General features: G+C 48.7%; 1 protein-coding gene across 1 annotated transcript; it reads right to left on the bottom strand.

The window, feature by feature from the left end:
• Nucleotides 1–11,984: 11,984 nt before the first annotated feature.
• RPS7 (ribosomal protein S7) lies at nucleotides 11,985–17,985 on the bottom strand. Its single transcript, XM_061211142.1, has 7 exons — nucleotides 17,879–17,985; nucleotides 17,588–17,671; nucleotides 17,411–17,482; nucleotides 17,084–17,227; nucleotides 16,225–16,289; nucleotides 12,977–13,127; nucleotides 11,985–12,096 (listed from the first exon to the last, which is right to left on the bottom strand). Exons 2-7 carry the CDS (start codon nucleotides 17,660–17,662, stop codon nucleotides 12,019–12,021), a joined length of 585 nt encoding a protein of 194 aa, XP_061067125.1. The 5' UTR covers nucleotides 17,663–17,671; nucleotides 17,879–17,985; the 3' UTR covers nucleotides 11,985–12,018.
• Nucleotides 17,986–20,863: the final 2,878 nt, after the last annotated feature.

The raw sequence follows: 20,863 nt of genomic DNA, 5'->3' as shown, positions 1-20,863 counted from the left end.
GGTGTGGGACAGGGACAAAGGTTGGAAGGACACAGCTGGCCCCCCGTGTCCCCGTGCCGGTCCCCCCGCCATGGGCCAGTGAGGAAGCACGCAGACGTTGAGGTCTGCCCCACGGGACCTTGGTGTCCGGATGCCACAGTGCTGGGGGGACAGCTGTGTCTGGCTGCACCCGGACCAGTGCCCTTGGCTAGACCGCATCTCCTGTCAGCTTGTCCCCTCACCTTACAGCGAGGCAAGCCCCCTGGGGTCACCGTGAGGAAGAACCGGCAGCGGTGCACGCAGCTCAGCACCGGGCCGGCCCCACTGCCCAGCAGCTTTTGACATCCTGGCCACCACACCCTAGGAGGGTGTCCCACAGCCGGCCCTGGCTTCCAGACAAATGAAGGGCTGGAAGCAGAGCTGCTGAGCGAGAGCGTCCTGTGCCCCCCGTGAAGAGCCTGTGCTTTAGCCAGATCTTCCACGAAGGGGACAGAGGTGACAGTCATCTGTGCCGTCCTGCAGTGAGGCCCCGGCTCCCCACGTGCGGTCACAGGTCTGACCCTGTAGGGACAAGGCAGGGGGAGGACCGCTCACCAGAACGGGAACAACATGGCGCTCAAGTGACGCTGCACAGGGACGGGCACGTCATTCCCGCCTCACAGGCCAGGAGGCCAGAGGCAGAGACCTCAGTGACAGCTGGGAAGTGGTGACGATGGGCTGGAACCTGGGACTTCCTAACTCTGTCCTGTCAGCACCACTCCTCACTCTCCCCAGCTTCCCCGAATCAAAGTAAGGGCCCATCCTCCCCCCTCGGTCACAGCAGTAGTGGGCTTTTATTTTATTTAATTTTCTAATATTCATGTTTGGTGGAGAGAAAAGGAGCTAACGTTTACTGCGCACCAAACGTGGACACACGTCTTATTTAGTCCCCGGACCACCTGGTGACGTATATGGTCCCTGGTTTTAAAGACAACGAATAGGAGGCAGTGAGAGGCTGGGGCCCTTCGCGCGGGGCCGCCTGTCACCCCTGCCCACTCCCTGCGCTCACACAGGTGTTGGAACCACGGGGAAGAGCGACGAGGACGTGCCCACAGCCCGGGCCCCGGGTGAGTTGGCTCTCTCCGTCTCCTTTGCCAGCTGAGCCTTGATCCCCGAGCGAGCAGCCCGTCCTGGACGTCGGCCGCCGTGAGCACCTGCAGCCGTAACTGGAAGAGCTTGCAGCACTCAGGCCTGGGGTTTGCAGGCGCTAAGCTGAGCGAGTGAACGGAAGGGTGGGCGAACGAATGAATGAACGCGCAGAGGTTCCCAGCTGCAACTCACACAGAGCGTGATGCTCTTCTCCTGCTGATGGTTCTCCATGTTCCCATGGTGTTAATCATGCCCAAGGTCCACATGGTGTTCCCAGGGCCAGCTCCTCGGACATGCGGCCTGTGCGGACCCACGTAGAGGGCCGCGTAATGGGATTGTGGCCTGGAATTCCTAACGGTTTTTGAACAAAGCAGCACCGCCAAGTTTGCAGCCAACCCGGATGATCACGTTGTGTTCTTAACCATGATGAGCGTAGCTGCTGCTTTAGCAGCAAGTCGTTTGCTTCTTTCAAGGAGGTACTTCTTGCAGGCGATGATAATAGAATGCTACATGTCAACTACCTGGCAATTTTTAAAAAGCCACGATAAACACTTGCTCCCCTGACTTTCGTGCTCAGGCCAATGGATACTTGCCTCTTGGTATGTGTGGGAGGCCAGCTGCGTTTAGACTGTTTTCAATGTCTCGGGAACTGACATGGGAATTTCCTCTCGAGCTGGAGACAGCTGGGTCAGAAGACAGCCACCTTGCTCAGCAAGACTCTCACACTGCAGAAGCCTCAGGGGCGGCCTCGAGGAATTGAGATGCCGCCTCCCCAGAAGGGGGAGCAAGGGGCAGGGGGCCCGGAGGGCAGGGAAGCCGGCGCCGCCCCCCCGCTGGCCCACTGGCCCTCAGACCACTCACGTGTCTGGGCCCACCACACGTCCTGCCAGCAGGGATCAGTGCGGGCGGGCCCTGGGTGGGAGCCTCTTTCCCAGACTTCGGGCTCTTTCCTGCCCTCTTAGAAGAGGAATTTTGTTTTATAAACGGGGAGGCTGCAGCTCCTCCTGGGTCTCTTCAAGAAAAACATCCTTATCTCCCAGCCGGGGCCCGCCCCTCCGTGAAGGAGGCCAGCTCAGCCGAGAAGAAAGGAAATTCAATTTGGAATTCTTGGTAGAAACACGATAAAAGAATGAAATAGACAGGGGAAAAAGTGCAGCTTAATAGGCCAAACGTGCAGTTGTACATTTCCATTAAATGTCTACAGCAGGGCCCGCCATCTTAAGGGCACCGTGAATGCCTGCAGAGAAGCACATCCCCAGAAGCGTCGCGGGTCTCACTGGCACGCAGACACCCCACCCCCATCCCTCCAGTGACACTGGGCCTTCCCCAGCGACTATGGCACTGACAGAGTTTCACCCCAAGGGCACACATTTTTCCTATCTTTTTACCAAGACCATGAAGCAAGAAGAGGCCTTTTCCCTATTACCTCCCCCTAGCCTTATGCAAATCATCTGTCTGTTCTTTTATTTGGCATATAGATTTTTCAAATTCGTAAATAGAATTGAATAGCTGTGAACGTTTGGGGCGCCGCTCTGCTTGCTACCCGGGCAATGTGCTTCCCATCAAACCGAAAATCCAGTTATGCACACTCAGTGGCTTCCAAACTTTACCTCCTAACTTCAGAACCACTGCCTAACTTCCGCCGGACAGCCAGGGTCAAGGCAGGAGAGCTCCCTGGGATGCTGTGGAATCCAATTTTGGAGGCAGGATGACCCCACCCCATACAGGGTGACCCTACGTGCCCTTGAAAGTTGCCTTCTCCAGTCCCGCCTTTCGCCCCACATCTGGGACTCCCACCACCGAGCCCAAAACAGAGAGGCTGGTCACTGAGCAGAGGAGCTGGTCGCCCCGTCGCCCCCGCTGGGGGGTCCACCAGGCCCCAGGGGCCTGAGCTGGTTGCTCAGGAAGGTGTGCCAGGGGCTGGGACGGGGGTTCTGCGGCCGCTGGTACCCCGGCCGGGATGCAGGAAAAACTGCGTCACCCCTTTGAATCTATGGAAACCTGATAGTCTCCTAGTAACTGGTAGCTCTGGTGCTCGGCGCTCGGCTCCAGGAAGTCTCCACCGTGAGCTACCGAATCAATCAAGCCTCAGAATTCTGGCCTGACCCCTGCGACACGCCCGATCTGAGAGCAAATCCCTCGGCCCTGCACCCAGTTCCTACCCGTGCCCCGTCAGGAGCCTCGCCTTCCCGCCTGAGCATCTCCCGCGGGTTCCCCACCCCCGTCCCGCTCCCTAGGCTGCAAAGTGGCCAGCGGAGCGTCCCTACCTGAGGCGTGCGCCAGGCCAGGCTGCTGTTTACGGGCCGCGGTCCCACACGTCGGGCAAGCGGCCTGGCTGTCAGACTGCCCGGCAAAGCAGGCTGGGGCTGTGGTATTATCTGCAAACAGCTTCCTGTTTGAAATGCATCAGGCGGAGAAGGGAGTGTGGGAACTTGGAAACATGTGAGATGTCGGGGTCTCGGGGCCCCTCATGGAGACGCCCCCCTAACTCTTCACCCCAAACTCCCCAGTCCCTTTTTATCCACCTTTTCTGTTCCTCTCTTTCATTTTTTGAAAAAATAAGCATGTGTATTGTGGAAATTTAGGAAAGTAGAAAGAAGAGCAACAATTGTCACCTGGTATCAGACAGACAGGACTAAATACAGGCTGACATATTGCAGTTTTTCCATATGGGTTTCACTCCAAAAGCATAAAGTACTCGTCTGCTGCTTGTCGAGACCTAACCGGTGGTGAGGCCCCAAACTCCCTCCGCTCGCTGGAGTTTCATTTAAGGCAACACATGCCAAATCCACGTCTTTGGAGGGGGCTGGGCAGATCCAGCTTCTGTGTGGCCTGACTTATACAAGAAGGGGCAGATGGGGGTCCTTTAAGAAAAAGACAAATATCAAATTATGATCATAAAAAGTGAGGTCCAAAAGTGAATATTTATTAAGACTGACAAGAGAAGTCATAACAAATTAGAAATGTAGGAACTGACAGATTCCACATACATCACAAAATCCATGAAAAAGAATGGATTCTTTATTAAAACCACCTGATAGCATAAGAAAATCTGACAACTTAGATGAAAACAGACCACTTCCTGGAAAACACAAACTACCACAGTGGACCCAATATGAAACAGAGAATTTAACAGCCCTATAGCAATTAAGGGGATTGCATTTGTAATTGTAAAACTCCCTAAAAGGAAACCTGTAGGCCAGATGGTTTCACAGGAGGATTCTACCAAACGTTTAAAGAAAAATTAACACCAATTCTACACACTTCTTCCAGAAAGTAGAAGAAGAGGGAACACTTACCAACTCATTTTATGAAGTTAGTGTTACCCTGATACCGAAACCAGACAAAGACAGTACCAAAGAAGAAAACTACAGACCAATAACCCGCAAGGATATAGATGCAAAAATCTTTAACAAAATATCAGCAAACAGAATTGAGCAATATATAAAAGGATTTGCAAACTATTTATAAACAAGTGGGGTATTTTGGGGATGCAAGGCTGGGTCAATATTCAAAAATCAACCAGTCATTAAGAATGCAGTGTTTGAAGAATTTTAATGACCTGGAGAAATGTTCACGATGGAATGATAAAGAATTAAACAGAACAAGGAGGATATAAAAAAAAAAAAAATCAACCAGAGTAATCCACCATACTAACAAGCCAACAGAGGAAAATCACATGATCATATCAATCGAGGCAGAAAAAGCATTTGACAAAATCCAACACCCTTTCATGATAAAAACTCTCAGAAAAATAAGAATAGACAGGGAACTTCCTCACCTTGACAAAGAGCATCCATTTTTTTGCATAAAACATATATTTACTGAAATATATTTGACATACAATGTGCAAGTCCAAGGTATATAACGTGTTGATTTGATACACCTGTACCTCGTAATATGGCTGCCTACAATTGTAAAATTAGTTAGCACTCCATTACACCATATAGTTGTCGTTTTTTTTGTGGTGGGAATAATTAAGATCTAGTCTCTCAGGAATTTTGATGATTTAAGTAAAATATTGTTGTCTATATTCACTATACTGTGCATCAGATCTCCAGGACTTATTTATCTATTAGTTGCACATTTGTACCCTGAAACATCTGTCCTATTCCCCAACCCCAACCCTTGGCAACCAACACTCCACTCTGTTTCTACGAGTTTGGCTTCCTCTGACCCACATGTAAGTTATATCATACAATATTTGTCTTTCTCTGTCTGGATTATCTCACTTAGCGTAATGACCTCAAGGGCCAACCACACCATCACAAATGGAAGGACATTCCTCCTTATCATGGCTGAATAATATTCGATTGTGTGTGTATATATATATATCTCTCACATTTTTATCATTCATCCTTTGACAGGCAGTTAGGTTTCTGTACCTTGGCTATTGTGAATAATGCTGCAATAAACCTGGGAGGGCAGACATCCCTTTGATAATGTTTTCATTACCTTTGCATAAATACCCAGAAGTGGAATTGCACAACCATATGGTAATTCCATTTTTACTTTTTTGAGGAGCCTCCATGCTGTTTGGCTGCACCAAGGTACATTCCCACCAACAGTGTTTTCTCCACGCTCTCGGCAACACTCGTTACCTTTCATCTTCTTGATGACCGGCATTCTGGCAGGTGTGAGGTGATAGCTCGCGGTTTTGATGTGCATTTCCCTGATGATTAGCGATGTTGAACATCACTTCATGTGTCTGTCGGCCATTTGGATGTCCTCTGGAAAAATGTCTTTCTATTTCGTCAAAGAGCATCTACTTTTAAAAACCAACACTAACATCACGCTCAGGTGAAGGCTGAGTGTCCCCTCCTGAGATCAGGAAAATCAGGACAGCAATCTTACTTCTTATTTAGCATCATGCTGGAAGTTCTAGCCCATGCAGAAGGCATGGAAAGGAAACAAAAGCCACAGGGATCAGAACGGAAAAGGTAAAACAGTCCCTTGTTGCAGATGACATGATTGTCTGCCAAGAAAATCCCAAGGAGTCTACAAAAAACTTCTGGAACTATTAAGTGAGCTCAGCAAGGTCTCAGAATACAAGATAAACATACAAAAATCAGTTGTATTTCTATAAGTTAGCAGTGAACGTATGGACACTGAAGTTAAAAGCAATATAATTTACAATTGCTCAATAAAATGAAATTTGTAGGTGTAAATCTAACAAAACATGTATAGGACCTATATGCTGAAACACAACATGCTGGTGAGAAAATCACAGACGATCTAAACAAACGGAGAGACATGTCGTGTTCATGACCAGAAGGCTCCGCCCACACAGGAAGGATGTCATTTCCCCCAAAACTGATCTACAAGCTTAACACAATTCTTATTGAAATCTCAGCAAGAGTTTTTACAGATACAGACAATACTATTCTAAAATGTATATGAAAGACAAAGGAACCAGAATAGCTAAAATAATTTTGAAAAAGAAGAATAAAGTAAGAGGAATCAGTCTACCCAGTTTCAATACTTATTATACAATGGAACAGAACAGAGAACCCACACAAATGTACCCAACTGATTTTGTTAAGTTTTTTAAAATAAAATGCACATAACGTAAAATTTATCCTCTTAATCGTTTTAACTGTAGAGTTCAGTGGTATTAAACACATTCATAATGTCATGCAACCATCACTACCATCCATCCAGCTCCATATTTTTTTCCACCTTGTAAAACTGAACCTCTGTCCCCATTAAACATAACTCCCCATTGTCCCCCCACCTCAGCCCCTGGCCACCACCATTCGACTTTTCGTTTCTATGAACTGACTATTCTAAGCATCTCGTGTAAGTGGAATCAGAGTATTTGTGTAACTGGCTTATTTCACTGAACCTAATGTCCTCAAGGTTCATCCATGTGACAGCAGTTGTCAGAATCCTCTTCCTTTTTTTAATTTTTTTTGTTTTGTTTTGTTTTAATTTTATTTATTTTTGGCTGCATTGGGTCCTCATTGCTGTGTGTGGGCTTTCTCCAGTTGGCGGCAAGCGGGGGCTACTCTTCGTTGCAGTGCGCGGGCTTCTCATTGCGGTGGCTTCTCTTGTTGCGGAGCACGGGCTCTAGGCGCATGGGCTTCAGTAGTTGTGGCACGCGGGCTTAGTCGCTCCGCGGCATGTGGGATCTTCCCGGACCAGGGATCAAACCCGTGTCCCGTGCATTGGCAGGTGGATTCTTAACCACTGCACCACCAGGGAAGTCCAATTTTTTTTTTTTAATATTTATTTATTTACTTTGGCTGCACCGGGTCTTAGTTGCAGCACACGGGATCTTTAGTTGCAGCACACGGGATCTTTAGTTGCGCCACACATGCAGGATCTAGTTCCCCGACCAGGGATCGTACCCAGGCCCCCTACACTGGGAGCGTGGACTCCTACCCACTGGACCACCAGGAAAGTCCCTCCCCTGCTTTTTAAGGCTGAGTAATGTCCCACTGTATGTATAGACCACTTTTTGCTTACCCATTTATATCCACTGGTGGACACTTGGGTTGCTTTCACATTTTAGCTACTGTGGATAATGCTATGAACATGGGTGTACAAATATCTCTTCCAGACCTTGCTTTTAATTCTTTTGGTTATACCCAGTAAGTGAAGTTGCTGGATCATATGGTAGTTCTATTTTTACTTTTTTGAGGAACTGCCACACTGTTTTCCAAAGTGGCTGCACCATTTTACATTCCCACCAACAAGGGTTCTAATTTCTCCACATCCTCACCAGCACTTGCTATTTTCTGGTTTTTTTGTTTTGATAGCAGCCATCCCAAAAGGTGTGAGGTCGCTCTCTTTGTAGTTTTGACTTTCATTTCCCTCCTGACCAGTGCATCTTTTCATGTGCTAATTAGCCTACACCCCAACTGATTTTTTTTTTTTGGCCGGGGCGGGGGGGGGGGGGGGGGGGACGCCCACTCAGCGTGGCTTGCGGGATCTTAGTTCCCTGACCAGGGATTGAACCTGGGCCACGCAGTGAAAGCACCGGGTCCTAACCACTGGACGGCCAGGGAATTCCCTAGACCCAGCTGATTTTTGACAAAGGAGCGAAAGCAACTCGGTGGAAGGAGGATGGTCTTTTTAATAAATGGTGCTGAAGCAGCTCAACATCCAGAGGCAACAGGTGAACCTTATACAAATATTAACTCAAAATAGATCACGAACTTAAGTGTAAAATTATAAAACTTTTAGATAAAACATAGGATAAAAATCTTCAGGACCTAGGGATAAGCAAATAGCTCTTAGACATAAAACACCAGAAGTACAATATCCGGAAGCAAAAATTGATAAATTGTACTTCATCAAAATGAAACCCTATTAATATGCAAAAACAAGCTACAGGAGGGGAAAAAATATTCACAAACTATATGTCTATCAAAGGTCTTTTATCTAGAATATATAAAATACTCTCAAAACTCAACAGTAAAATAACAAACAATCCAGTTAGAAAATGGGCCAAAACATGAAAAGCTATTTCAACCAAGAGTCTGTGGGGATGGCAAAGAAGCACATGAAAAGATGTTCAACATCAGGCCACCAGGGAAACGCCCCTTACACCCACAGTGAGATACACCGCACACCTGTCACAATGGCTGCAACTGAAAGTAGTGAGGAGCCCAAATGCTGCTGAGGATGACAAGCTGGTGGGGACGTAATGGTGCAGCTGCTCTGGGGACAGTGCAGCACTCTCTTAAAACACTGAACATGCAACTACCCGACAACCCAGCGATCGCACTCCTGGGCGTTTACCCCAGGAGCCGAGACTTACCTTCACATGAAAACCTGAGCATCCACGGCGGTTTACAGCAGCTGAATCCCTAACAGCCCCAGACTGAGAACAACTCAGATGTCCTTCAATGGGCGGCTGGTTAAAGAAACTCTGGTCCTCAATACCAGGGAGCGCCGCTCGGCGGTAAAGGAACCAACTACAGACACAGCTCCAACTGGGAGGGTCTCCAGAGAATTCTGAATGAAAAGAGCCAGTCCTACAAAGGTTCTGCACTGCCTGCTTCCGTTTATAGAACAGTATTGAAATGATGAAACTACAAAAGGAACGGACCAGTGGTGGCCAGGAGCTGAGGAGGTGGGCGTGGTGTAAGAGAGGGACAGAGGGACGTCCGTGACCCGTGATGTGGGCCCTGCTCCCGCAAGACCTGTTACCACTGAGGAAACAGGGTACACGGAGTCCTCCGGTTTACTTCTTACAGCTGCATGTGAAGCTACAATTGTCTCAAAATTAAAACTTTCACTTAAAAAAAGCTGCCTGACACTCCCTTTCGTTTCTTTTGTTCTATATTACTAGGCTGCATATTCTGTCCTTGCCTCCTGCCATGACAATGCTTTTCTATTGAAAGAACAGACGATAACTCAGTATTTTCCCTAGCACGGTTATTTGAATTTATTATTGGTAGCTTTTAAAACGTTTATTTCAACTTCCTAAGCCATTATTGGTATGTCATGTACTTCTTTAGGTTGGTAGTGAAAGTTGGAAGAAACTCATTTCTTTCGTATGAGGTGTTTGATCTCAGGCATTTTGAGTTTGTTTTGTGCAGAGAACAATCTGAGTTTTTGAACTGACCACACCATTGTCCAGGCTGTAACTGATGAGCTCTTTGTACATGGAAATCACTGCGCACCACTCAACCAACTTAAATCCAAAATAATGCAACCCTAGCCCAGCTTCAGCCTTGCCCCAACTCCCCGCCAGGGGACACCTGGCAATGTTCTGAGGACATTCTAGGTGGTCACACCGTGGAGGGGGCGAGGGGCACTGGCTTCCAGGACGCTGCTAAACATCCTACAACGCACAGGAGAGTTTCCACCACAGAGAATAACTAAGCCCCAAGTGCCAAGAGTGCAGAGGTGAGAACCCCTTGGCCAGATCCCAAATGTGCCCACGGCCACTGGGACACCCCCGACAGGAGGACCGGGATGGCGGTTGCGCCTGCACACCCGTCACTGAGACGCAGTCGCTGGGCTGTTCGATGCACATGGGGTGAAGGCTCAGCTCCCGGGGGCCTGGCTAGGATCAGCGTCACTACTAATTTAGTCCTCACAACCAGTCCCCGAGCAAGGCATCATCACTCCATTCTACAGCTCAGGAGACAGGGCAGAGAATTAGAGCGCTGGCCCATCATCACACAGGCAGGGGACATGCCGACCAGACCTCAAGGACAGCAGATAGCGCCCAGCCGTCCCAAGGCCACCCTCCCTCCTCCCAGCCCCCTTTCTTGTCTCACAGCTGACAGACGGGGGGTACTTACCTTCTGCTTCTGAGTCCTGAAATGTTGAGCACTTTTTATAAAAAGTGCCAATAACCTGAGAATTACTCTCAGTTACAAAAATAAGTGGTAATTTTATACTAACTTGCCTATTTCCAGTAGATTGCAAATTAGAACCATTTTTAGATCATAAATCATGTTTACACCTGCTTTGCAAACAAGTACCAAAAAGCCATCAGAATCACTAGGTACTTCTCCTCTGGGGCCTTCCCTGTCTTCCTCTTCCCTTTTTCCTCCTTCCCCTCGGCTTTTTCTGGAACGCGCTAAAGTCACGGCCACGAGGAACAGCCTTTTCCCTCAGGAACTCTGACCTCCAAAGAGACGGGCCACTTCCAGGGCATTGGGACAAGAATCTGGCTCATCTCCCAGTTATTATTTACATTTCTCAGACATAACTGAGAAATCTGGACACAAGAGCCAGATCAAACCCATGTGTCTCTGGCTGGGAATGTTCCCCGGAGGTCACAGCACCGTGCAGCCGTATCTCTTCGTATCTCTTCGACACTCCGTCCGCGAGGACGTTAACCGCGGCCTGCTTCCGCCTGAAGGCTTCACTTCTCCAGAGCCCACGACGGCCCAGAGCAACGCCAGGCCCCCTGCCCCAAGTGTGAAGACCCACCCACCCGTCCGCTGAGCCTGCTCGCTGGTGGACACAGCGGACGTGGTCCAGAAGCCCAGCCAGCACAGCCGAGGACCCAAATCTGGAGTGCACGGCGCGCCGCCGTGACGAGAGGCAGGTTCTGGCTTTACCCCTCAGAGATACAACAACATATCACGACGTCCGATGATGTTACATCGCCAGAGATCATCAGGGAACGCGGTACTGGAGGGCGCTCAGAACCGGCGGGAGGACTTCCGAAAACCCCGACGGTGGGCGTCCCCAGAGCTTCAGGTTCAGGAGGCGGGGTGGGCCCAGGTGTCTTCATTCCAACAAGCCCCGAGCTGCTGGCTGCCGCTGGCTCAGGGACCCCACTCCCAGGGCCCAGTGAGTGAGCGCAGCTGTTGATGGCGAGCTGACCTGCCTCCTGCCCCCGCTTGTTGCCCGGCCCCGGCTCCTGCCCACTAGGCCGCACGTCCTGCTCCAGCACACAGCTTGAGACTCCAAGTCAACAAATATCCCCTGACTGAAGGGAGAGGCCTGCAGGGTGCGGCAAGGTCACCCGGTCTGCAAGTCCACAGGCCCAAGGCCGCGGGGAAGGCAGGATGGGGAGGAGCAGCAAGGGCGGCCTCACGTGAAGGCGGCAAATCAGGCAGGGGACTCCGGGGATGGGGCGGCCCTTGGCCTTTCATAGTCCCCAAGACAAGCCGTGCAACTTAAAAACTGGCTCTAATATATAAGATGACCAACAAGGACCTACTGTATAGCACACGGAATTATACTCAATATTTTATAATAACCTAAGGGAAAAGAATCTGAAAAAAGAACATATATGCGTATAACTGAATCACTGTGCTGTACACCTGAAACCAACACACGGATGCAAACTACAGGCACCCTCTCTGTTCAAAATCTTCCAGCCTGTGTACGAAGCTACTTGATAACGCACACAGCTGTGCACCCACGGCTCTCACATTTGGAAAAACAGACCCAAAACAGAATATTGTGAATAATATTTTATTTCATCATTTTTGTTTACAACTGAAACTCTGGGAACTCAAAATTAACGTCTTTGCCCGTGAGCTTCTTATAGACACCAGAAAACGTTTCAACCTATGAGAAAAGAAATAACTCATCACAAAACGTTTCAATACACGTTCGTCTTAAAGCCTAAAGACCCTGTGAAGTTGTGCCCTGTATGGTTTTTCTCCTCAGCAACCAGGCAGAGAAAGAATATACCGGACATGCCTCTATAGTCCCAACCTGGGGGCAAGCTCCTCTCCAGTGTCGTGGGACAGGCCTCCACAGCACTGCACCCGAGGGCTGGCTCCTCTAGGCCACTCGGCAGACCCTGGGGGACCCCAGAGATTAATGCTCTACCAGGAATGAAGCAAAGTGACAGTTCTCCCCCGATTCTAACACGACCACCACCCCGCCCATAAACACAGCTTTACTAAACGTCACACCATGGAATTACTTTACTTCAATTTCTCCTAATAACTTAAAAGGTAGAGAATTCGATCTTTTAAAACATCCCCCAGGACTTCCCTGGTAGCGCAGTGGTTGAGAATCCGCCTGCCAATGCAGGGGACACGGGTTCGAGCCCTGGTCCGGGAAGATCCCACATGCCGCAGAGCAGCTAAGCCCGTGCGCCACAACTACTGAGCCTGCGCTCTAGAGCCCGCGAGCCACAACTGAGCCCGCATGCCTAGAGCCCGTGCTCCGCAACAAGAGAAGCCACCGCAATGAGAAGCCTGCGCATCACAAGAAAGAGTAGCCCCTGCTCGTCACAACTAGAGAAATCCCGCGCGCAGCAACACAGACCCAACGCAGCCAAAAAAAAAAAAACCCCAATTTAAAACCTGACATATAATCCAAGAGGAAGTGGGCCCTCAGTTCACAAAGATTGGTTCTGGTGCCACATGGGGACGGGTTAGGCTGCGTTCTACCCTTATCCGTTCTGGATCTTTCCATAATGAACAAGGCCTATTACCTTGTGTTCCACATTGTTCTGCTGTGCTTTATCCAAATGAACCTTTATGAGTCGGCTGCCATCCAGCTTCACGCGGATCCTCTTGCCCACAATCTCACTTGGGAAAACCAAGTCCTCCAGGATGGCGTCGTGCACGGCTGTCAGAGTGCGGCTTGAAGCATAGAACACAGGGACGAAAGTGAGATATCTAGCAAGGTCTGCCCTCCTGGGAGCCCCAAGGGCACCTCTTGAAATCAAAAACATAAAGGTCAAACTCCAGGTTCCTGAAACCAAATTAACACTAGCTTTCAAGTAATCTACTTTCATTCAATGTATCACACCAAAAGCCATCACCAAACTAGAATAGGTTAACAAACACCCTATTTTTTTTGGCTACACGGCACGACTTGGGGGATTTTAGTTCCCTGACCAGGAATTGAAGCCAGGCCTAACCACTGGGCTGCCAGGGAATTCCCGACACCCTATTATTTTATTTCAAAAGCTTAGCGTATTTTAAACGTGATACCTTGTAAACTACACATACACCAGCTATTATGAGTGATTTTCTCCAGGGAATGGAGATTAATGATCACTTTTATTTTTATACATTATCTTTAGGTTTATTGTCACTCGTACGATTTCTCGACTAAATCACTGCAGTAACCTCTTTCCTCTCTCCAAAACTATCCCCTCCATTGCTGTCAAAATAATTACTGATGTCATTACACACTTCACCTACTAAAGACCCTTTGAGGGCTCCCCTTGGCCTCCAAAATGCACCAAACCCCCCTTGTTCCCTGCGATGGAATGAGGTGACATCCCATCCCAAAAGACACTGCTCTATCACCAGCTCTAGGATGTGGTCCCTCCTATGAGGGTCCCCAGTTTTCAACCCATCCCATCACACAAACTGCCAAGGGAACCTTGCTCCTCTCCTATCATTTCAAGTTCACAACCCATCTGGCTGCCTGACGAGAAGGTTCAATTAATTCCAAACTTTTAGAGTATCAGCTTTGTGCCATAGGATATCAGGAATGAGCGAATAAAAAGACGGTTCTCATTCTCAATGTTTGTGCAGCTACCCTGTACTATGGAATGTGTCTAGGTCTTGTTCAGTGGATCAGACACCATGTTCTACTCATTCCTATTTCCTGTGTGGCAGTTCCCACGCACACAGAAGGGCCTCCTAAATAACTGCAAAGGCCTCACTGCCCCATGGTGGACCCACTTTCCAAAGCCTTTGTCACCTCTCCAAAAGCAAATGAGACAGATGGCCCAATTGATCAATGGCCCCTAACCACCGACTAAGCACTTCTTACTCTTACAGGACTAGGAAGGCACACATACGGAAACTTGCTAATTACTTCCTTCAAAACATAAATTAGGACGGAATCAAAGCTAGCCTCAGACTCAAATTCCAACCCAGTCCAAAGACTTTTTAAGGGGGAGCAGTGTCAACGCTACTCTAATAACCACAAAGCACAGGAGCTAATCTGCTTCGGAAGAAAATAGCTGAAACCCTGCTATAGATCAGAAGCCAAAGAAAACATAAATCTCAGCATTTAATCTGTTGTAGGAGAGAGAGAACGACTGAGAAGGAAAATGAATCTGAAGGCAAGAAACCAGATTGGAAAGGGGTGGATTCACTCTGGCCTCCCAACTAGACCTTAGTGTAGGAGAACGAAGACTCCAATGTCTAGACCAGGTCACTAGGAACGGGGTGAAGTCATTACCTGAGAAAATGTGGAAACAGGTTTGGGATGAGGGATAATTAAAGGCTGTAGATTTGGGAGTCAGTGCCTTAGTTGGGTGCAAAGCAAAGGATCTGTCTTTATACTCAAGCACTAACTGGGGTTGTCAGAACTGAGATTATAAAACCACTTTTTAAGTATCACGATTAACAACCTAAACGTTCTTGATTATCCCCTGTATTTGATCTCTTGCAAACTATCCAGAATATTAAAAAAAAGCTAAATTCTTATGCTACTCCAACTGCCCTTAAAACAAGCTCAGGGGGCTTCCCTGGTGGCGCAGTGGTTGAGAATCTGCCTGCCAATGCAGGGGACACGGGTACGAGCCCAGGTCTGGGAGGACCCCACATGCCGCAGAGCAACTAGGCCCATAAGCCACAACTACTGAGCCTGCGCTCCGCAACAAGAGAGGCAGCGACAGTGAGAGGCCCCGTGCACCGCGATGAAGAGTGGCCCCCGCTCGCCGCAACTAGAGAAAGCCCTCGCACAGAAACAAAGACCCAACACAGCCAAGAATAAATAAATAAAATAAATAAATTTATATTAAAAAAAAAAAAAAAAAAACAAGCTCAAGGTACTGACCAACACTCCGAGTTCCAGAAGACCTGGAACCGGCCTTTCCAGCCTCACCACTTCTCCCTCTCCTTCCTCCACCACAGCATGGTACAGTACATCTGCCCACAACACTGGAGACCCATCACTTCCTATTTTGTAGGAATTTTAGAAACAAGACTGAGTTTAAATTCCAGCGTCACTAACACTAGCTGTGATGAGCAAAGGATGGGTGAGTCTCCTCGTCCCTGAAGTAGGGATGCTAATCCTACAAATTACATACTTCACAAGGTTGGCCTCTCTGGCAGTTAGAGGGATGCTTGAGTATTTTTTTTCTCAAACTGGTCCAAGGGCAGGATCTGCAGCGATCCAATAATCCAAGTCTACGAAACCAGAGACTTCAACAAAACACCAGAAGGCCCAGATCAAAGAGCCAACTTCCAATATCTAAGTTTATGTCAGATAACCTGCAATTCAATCAAGTTTACAAAGCATCGTCTATCAGCATCTACAACTGCATTGACACCTTTAACCTGTGACGTGAGCAACAAAAAAATCTAATCTTTCAGCCTTAATCCACAGCAAAAGTAAAAAATTAGGAGGACAGGTCGCAGCCCACCTGCACATCTGGTGTGCTTTACCCCACGGCACTCAAGATTCCTCCCCACTGTTCCGACCCTTTGCCCAAAGAACTGGAGGAAAGAATCTCATCTTTTGTAGTAACAGTAACCTATTATACCAGCTATGTGCATATACGTAATTCTTACCTCCAGAGTTACTTTCAAAACATTTCCCATATAATTATAGAAAAAACTAAGTCACTTGACGAAAACTGCCGTGTGAATGGATTTCTTACGTTATCAACATTTAATTTTAGGAGTCTACTGCAACCCTGACTATAAACAACACACGCCGGTCAAGAATTGTTGACAAGAGTGGTACGTTTTTCATGCTGATAAAACTTACCTCCTGGGACGTTTTTGCTTATTTTTTGTACGGCTTTTTCGAGTTGGCTTAGGCAGTATTCTCCTCTGTAAGGTAAAAATTATCACTCAACAACAACCACAAAAGACCGTAAGTAAGCCGGCAACAAAACTAAGCACTGTCAACCTGCTTTAAAAGCCAAAGGACTCAGTGGCTGAATAAATTCAAAGCTCCAGAAAGCCAAACAACCCAGACCCAACAAGTTACTGAGAAATCCTCTTAAGTACTTCCCGACTTCTCAGGAATTCTTTCAGAATCCATGGCTTACATTAAAATGGAACTGGAAAAAACCGGTTGCTCCATAATATGACTGATCACCCAAAGATCACACCCCTTTTCACGTTCCATCTGGCCCACTACCCACTACAGGTACTAAGCCAGGATACCACTCCGTAATTCCTCATCAGCCGGGCACTTAATTTCTATAGATTTCTGTTTGCAGGAAAGCCAGATCTAACTTTAAAAACAAAACAAAATTTAAAAAAACCTCTCGACCGTGTTCCACTTTCCCTACATACCATTTCTTTGCATCTCTCTTCCTCCCCAAACCTACGTCTGCCGCACCAGGCAGGAAAATCTCGCTGAGTCTCAGACCGGCAAGTCCATCAGGCTGAAAACTCAGGCTCACTGCAAGCGCACGTGTCACCGCGGTCACCCGTGTGCACCCCCGGCGCACCGACGGCGCTGCACACACAGAGCCGCCTTCGCGTTAACAGCAGCCGTGCGCCGCCTCCCTTTAGCCCAGCGCGAGCACCCTAACCTCCGGGAACAGCTTCTCCACACTCGCGAGTGATGCTTAACGGGACTCGCGAGACGGCGCGTTCAGCAGCAGGACAGCTACCTGCGCGATAAAGACAACGTGCTTCCCGCTGAACTTCTTCTCCAGCTCCCGCACGAGCCGGACCTGGATTTTCTGGAAAGACTTCAGCTGAGGAACGGGAACGAAGATTATGATAGCTTTCCGACCGCCACCAACTTCAATTTCCTGGGGAAGAGAGAGCAGAGAGGCGCGCGCTCTCTGAGGCCCCAGGCGCCGGCCCTCCCGGTCTGGCCCAGCTGAAGCGGTAACGCGCCGCGCCGACACCGCCACACGCTCGACACCCGAGTCGCCGGGGCGTCCCGCCAACTGCACGTGCCCCGACGCCCCCCGGGAGGGACCCCACTGTACCTTGGCGGCCGTGATGTTCAGCTCCCGCAGCTGGGCCTTGAGGTCCGAGTTCATCTCCAGCTCCAGGAGGGCCTGCGGGAGAGGAGGCAGGAGCGCACCCTCAGCGCCCGGACCCCGGACCCCGGACCCCGGACCCCGGACCCCGGCGCGGCCTCTGCGCTCCGCCCGCCCGCTCACCTGGGAGATGCCCGACTCGAACTCGTCCGGCTTCTCGCCATTGGGCTTCACGATTTTCGCGCTGGAACTGAACATGGCCGGCACCTGGAAGCACGGAGCGCTCAAGCCGGGCGGCCCGCGACCCCGCCCGCCCACCCGCCCGCGCGGCCCGGCCCCGGTCCCAGCCCCAGCTCTCCCCGCACACGCCATCGGGGCCCGCGGGACGAGTAATCGGCCGCATCCCCACCCGGGGACCCCAGAGGTGTGCCCCTCAAAGCCGTCGGACCACCACGGCGGCGGCGGACAACATACCTTGACCAAGCGGCCGACGCTCGCTGCCGCCGCCAACTCCGGTAGGTTTAGGAAGAGGCCTAGGTCTCGCGAGAGTTCATTAAATCACGGCGGCAGAGGGGAAGAGGCGGGAATACCGCGAGTCACCAAACCGGAAGAACCACTGAGAAACGGTGGAAGCCTAGAGAGTCCCAGGAAGAGGCTCCGGAGGACCAGTGCCGTTGGCTACGCTTTTCCCCCGCGAGAGCCTCCTCTTCTGGGCGGTTCGCGGGAGTTTTTCTGCGTTCTCTGGAGGTTCGAGGCGGTAGCGGGGTGGCCGGGCCGGAGTCTGGGCGGGAGACCCGGGCCCGAGAAAAGCAACCTGGGCTACCCCTGAGGTTAGGACGTTTAAAAAAGGCTAACCCAACACGAGGAAGGGGCTTCCCTGGTGGCGCAGTGGTTAAGAACCCACCTGCCAATGCAGGGGACATGGGTTCGAGCCCTGGTCAGGGAAGATCCCACATGCCGCGGAGCAACTCAGTCCGTCCGCCACAACTACTGAGCCTGCGCTCTAGAGCCCGTGAGCCACAACTACTGAAGCCCACGTGCCTAGAGCCCGTGCTCCACACAAGAGAAGCCACAACGAGAAGCCTGCACACCACAACTCGACAAAGCCCACACGCAGCAACAAAGACCCAACGCCGCCAAAAGTAAATAAAACAAATTAAAAAACAAAAAACACGAGGAAGCTAAAGTCCCTGCTGAAGCACTGGGAAGGAGTCACAGACTTGGATGTCAGTTCTGCGTGTAGAGAACCCAAAGGATGACATTTGTGAAAGCTCTTTGGAAACGAAGTGCTTTACGAATAAATGTGATTTTCCGGCCACACGTGGCTCTTGTATTGACCACTTGGTGCGGCCGACAATTCTGAGACATCTGCGAACGGCGGTGGTGGGGCGGCCTGAAGCTGGAGGAGAACCACCCCAAGGGGTGAAGACCTGGGGGCCAGATGCAGGACGCGCGATTCCAGGAGGAGGGCCAGAGCGGGGGAAAGATGATTGGGAAGAGTCGGGGCTCGAGCTGGAGAAACGGATGTGGTCAAGGTGTGGTGAGAGATGGCGAATTGCTTTAGAATGGGCCAGGAAGTCAACACAGAAGAATGTTTTGTTGGAAAAGTGCCTACTGTGTGTGTAAAGCACTCCCTGCCCTAGACAGGAGCCAAAAATACAATTCACAAATAATTGTTAATGCGAGTGTTCCGTGCTAATACTGCCCTAGGTGCTAGTTATAAGGAAAACCCACTGGATCCTTGCCCTCGCGAGATTGCAGTTTAGTGAAAATGGCATCCCATAAATTGTATGGCTAAATATATAATGATGAATTGTAATAACACGTAACAGTAAAATGAGTAAAGGTGACCAGGAGGATTCATGCTTTAAGAAGTCAGGGAATTCTTTGGAAGAGATGGAATTAACCTGCAATGTGGAAGAGTAGTCACCAGGGAGAAGGGCATTACCGACGCAGGGAACTACTTGTGCCACATTATCTGGCAAAGGGGAGATAACTTAGTCTACTTGAGCTTCAGTTTCCTCACTTACCAAATTTAACAGCAATTATCTACATGGGCCAGGCGCTGTGGAAAATGCTGAAAACAGTACACTAGGTGATCTCTAAGATTTCCAGCAACTTTAAATAAGCTAAGATTGTGTTCATCTCAGATTTTTAAAGCTATATATGCTTCTCTAATAATGTTTCAAAAAAGAAAGGCAACTAACTATCTCACTGGAAAATTAAGAGTCAGCTTGGGACTTGTTCAAGAGAGAAAGTATAGCTGCATCTGCAGTCTTACCTGGGCAGCCATTCTGAACCCCCTTGATGAACCATTTCCATCTCAATGCTCTACATGCCTTTTCAATCCGGCTTCAGTGTCAGCCGCTCCACCAAAGCAGCACTCCAAAAGTGCCTTCAGTAAAGTACTTTCTGGTTTCCAGTACTTTGATGAGAGGAGTGGTGAGAGAGGACATCCTTGCCTTGTTCCCCATCCCTCGGGGAAAGCATTCTGTCTTTCATCAGTAAGTATATGATGTTCACCTTAGGTTTCCATAGATGTTCTTTATCTTTATTTATTGAGGAAGTTCCCTCCTATCCCTATTTTCTAAGAGTTTTTATCATAAATGGGATTATGCATTTTATGCATTGATTAATCACGTGAGTTTCTCTTTTTAGCCTGTTAATACTGTAGACTACATTAATTGATATTCAAATATTGAACCCACCTTGAATGTCTGGAATAAACCCCAGTTGGAAATAGGATATAATTCTTTGTCATATTACTGGGTTCCATTTACTAACATTTCTTATGAGGATTTTTTATGTCTATGTTCACAAGGGACATTGGTCTGTAGTTTTCTTTTTTGTACTGTTTTTGTCCGGTTTTGGTATTAGGTTAATACGAGCATCATAAAATCAGTTGGGAAGTGCTCCCTCGTCTTTTATTTTCAGAAAAAAATTGTGTAGAATTGGTGTTAATTCTTCAAGCATTTGGTTGAATTCTGCCATGAAATCATCAGGGCCTGGAGATTTCTTTTTCCAGGGTTTTTTACTATTATGAATTCAATTTCCTTAATAGTTACAAGGTTATTCGAATTATCTCTTTCATATTGGATGAGATTTGGCAGTTTGTGCTTTTAGATGAATTGGTCCATTTCATTTAAATTGTTGAATTTATGCAAGTAGAACTGTTCATAATATCCCCTTAACTATCCTTTTAATGTTCATAACAGTAAAAGATACCTTTTTAAGTAGGTTTCACGGGGAACCTTCAAGTCAATACATTATTTCCAGTTCCTGTAAGAATGAAAGTACTACCTGGAAACAGAGCACGTACCCCCAGGGTTAGTTTAGCAGAAGAGCAGGGACATGATAAATGAGGTATGAGAGAACATTTGGGCAGTGATTGGGAGAGTGGAGTCTGTTAGGGAGGACAGCAAATCACCCCTTCTTTAGGAAGATTTGACCTTCCAGAGG

The sequence above is a fragment of the Eubalaena glacialis genome, chromosome 14 (assembly GCF_028564815.1).
Source record: "Eubalaena glacialis isolate mEubGla1 chromosome 14, mEubGla1.1.hap2.+ XY, whole genome shotgun sequence".
Lineage (NCBI taxonomy): Eukaryota > Metazoa > Chordata > Mammalia > Artiodactyla > Balaenidae > Eubalaena > Eubalaena glacialis.
Note: the sequence above shows the minus strand (reverse complement) of the source record. Positions and strands in the feature narration are given on the sequence as shown.